The sequence below is a fragment of the Macadamia integrifolia genome, chromosome 13 (assembly GCF_013358625.1).
Source record: "Macadamia integrifolia cultivar HAES 741 chromosome 13, SCU_Mint_v3, whole genome shotgun sequence".
NCBI lineage: Eukaryota > Viridiplantae > Streptophyta > Magnoliopsida > Proteales > Proteaceae > Macadamia > Macadamia integrifolia.
In genome coordinates this window covers 19,151,591-19,154,644 of record NC_056569.1, presented here as the reverse complement: position 1 = coordinate 19,154,644, position 3,054 = coordinate 19,151,591, and the positions used below count along the sequence as shown (strand labels likewise).

General features: G+C 38.0%; 1 protein-coding gene across 1 annotated transcript; it reads left to right on the top strand.

The window, feature by feature from the left end:
* The first annotated feature begins 707 nt into the window (after positions 1–707).
* On the top strand, positions 708–1,836 carry LOC122060051. The gene has a single exon (XM_042623206.1). It carries the CDS (start codon positions 935–937, stop codon positions 1,430–1,432), a length of 498 nt encoding a protein of 165 aa, XP_042479140.1. The 5' UTR covers positions 708–934; the 3' UTR covers positions 1,433–1,836.
* The last annotated feature ends 1,218 nt before the right edge of the window (positions 1,837–3,054 follow it).

Sequence of the window (3,054 nt, the reverse complement as noted above, 5' to 3'; positions counted from 1 at the left end):
CCCTACCTCTGATGTGCCAAGTGGATTGAACCCAAGAGTGTCTAGGTGAAAATTATGAACCTTATTACCTCTTATGTCTTTATCCAAGAACCCATTCTCTGTCATGAACTCATTATCTTCTTTTTGAATTTTATGAGTGAAAGGACAAATCACAATGCAATGTTTCACTTGGAATCAACTCACTTCACTGGTTTATATCCACTAAGGGATGGATAAAGTGAAAGTCATTACAACTTCACTTTTCATTGAAAACAAACTCCCACATCTATCTTTAGGATTTTGAAAGATCATAACCCCTCCCCCTTCCTTCAAAAGAAGATCTTTCTATGCTCCTCATCTCATAAAACTCCAAAAATGTCCTACCCAATAAACAAATCTCAAAGGGCACCACCCTCTCTTTCTCTAATTCCTAAACAAGGACCCCACTCTAATAGCAATCCTCACCAAACCCTTACCTGTCCTATCCATTCATATACAGACAAGTGTCACATGGTGAGCCAAACATGCATCTCTGTCGTCAAGTGCCATGTGTTCTTATACCTGATCCCATTCTGATTACTTGCTAGTCCTTGTCATCTACTAACATGTGTCGCCCACAAAGCTACCCTTTCACATTATTATGGTATTAATTGAAGGGTAGGGAGGGACCCTTATTTGATGGATCCAAAAGAGAAGTACAGAGTGAGGTGCAATTATTCAAGTCATGGATTTCATCCTAAGCAACATATATAGAATTTTTTTTCCCAGGAAAGAAGGGGAAAGGAATTCTATAATAATAGAAACATATTTTTACCACATCTTTAGTTGATTGGATCCCAATAGGAGAATTCATTTCTCTTTCCTTTTCAATTAATAAATCATTAGCCCTTCTTCCCATATTTTTCTCCCCTGCTTCCCTCATTCTCACTCTGTTTTTCAGAGTGAGAAAGAAACCATGAAGAACAGCATCAGGTGCTGCATCTCTTGCATTCTACCATGTGGAGCCCTTGATGTTATCAGAGTGGTACATTCAAATGGGCATGTTGAAGAATTCAGCCACAGAATTCGAGCTGGTGAAGTCATGAAAGCAAATCCAAAACATGTCTTGAGGAAACCATCTTATTCATCTGAGACTGACAATGGTGTTGTTCCAAAGATTGTGATTGTACCACCAGATGCAGAGCTTCAACGTGGGAAGATTTACTTCCTCATGCCAGTTTCGTCGCTACCGGAGAAGAACCCGTCTGGATCAAAGGCAAAACAGAGGAGGAGAAGAGAACAGGACAACAATGGAAGTTCCATTTCAGTGACAAAGCTACTTATTTCTGATCAGTACTTGAGTGAGATCCTTTCTGAGAAGTTATCCACACAAAAGGATCGAAGGCGAGGCCGTGTTGGTGTCTGGAGGCCTCATTTGGAGAGCATATCAGAGACTCCACAATCTGATCTTTAAGAATTAGTACTTTTGAATCTTTTCCTGATCTCTTTGTATATAAACATCAGATATCATATTGGTTCAGTTTCAGTTTTCTTGTTCTGTTATTATGGGAAGATTCTGAACAGTTCTAGTAGGATCTTTGGTACTCAATAGGGCATTGGCCATTTTCTGAGTTCAGGTGTTGTGAGCACTGTCAATGGAGAGTACTATTTAGGACAGTTCTCATAGAGAGACGAGAGCTGTAGGCAGCTTTGAAAAATTTCTTTATGTTAATCTGTTTGAGAGGAGAATACTATTATTATCAACAAAAGAAGAAATTGAAGGAACTGTTATTAAGAGTTAGAGAGCCCACTTCTACTGTTCAGTCATCAATGTTTAATTTATTGCATAAATCAATAAATTTTGGAATACTGTGATCATAATGCAACTGTTCAACCTCTAAATTCATCAAATGATAATTAAGCTTAAAGTTTCAGTGAGGAAATGATTAGGTAGCTAATGATTTTAGCTTTAATAGTGTTGATGTAAGCCTTAGTATAAAGTTAGGTTGTTTATGACTCTTGTCACATGTAATGGCTTTAGCACAATTATTGTAGAGGTATGGATTAGTGGATAAGTGTTGACTGATGGGTTAGGTCGGATGGATTCCAATACTGGAAGTCATCTCCTGTTCAAAGTCGGAATAGGGGTAGTTCCCCTATTGACTCAGGAAAGCGAGTCAGTTGATTGACAAGCCAACTGACAAGGCCCCGAAGCGCCTAATGAATCGTGGCGCTACTGACCCCGTATTATCAATTAGAAGTAAGTTGCTGAGTTAGCCTAGCCTACCCTACTATGGTATAGTATAGTATAGTAAGCAAGCAAGTTAGCGAAGACGCTTAGGCATGAGTAATAAATTTTTCAATCGCCTAAAGTTTTAAGTGATATGTGGGCTTATTAACAATTGGGCCTTCTTGTGGAAGAAGTATCATATGTTCTCTGTAACATGGTTGATCCCTACTCTCGGTCTATAAATTGATAGCAATGCCCATTAGTTGCTAACCCTAACTGCTATGGATTCTATTATGTATTGATTTCATGTTCAATAATTCATCATGTTGAATGCGTAATTAAATTCTAATAATGACGACGACTAGTTGCCAACTACGAAAAGAGTCAATACTACTAACATTCTCATCATATCTCTTGCGACTTATCCTTCATCCTCTTTATACCATCACTTCAATCTTAAGCCATGCAAAGGACTTGGAGCACAAATAATTGAAGTGATTCACATGATTAATGGCCTTAATTGATGATCATCAGGTTGCAGGATTACTAAATAGTGTGGGTCTAGGTACATAGAGTTGTTTTAAAGTCAAAGATGCATCTTAAAATTCAAGAAAGAATAAGAACACAACCTAGTGAATCACCTGCTGATAGGAACAGGTGATTTGATGAGGAACATCAGAATTGAGTTCTCTCACTCACTTTGCTTTCCAACAAAGAAGAAAGCACCACTTGTGCTTGCACTACAACTAGTGGGTATACCCCATCAAAAGGGAAATAAAGTGGGAATGTCTTTTAGTGGATTATGGTATCCTAGAAAAAATAGTATAGACAGACAATTTAGATGAAAACCCATATGAATGGCTAAA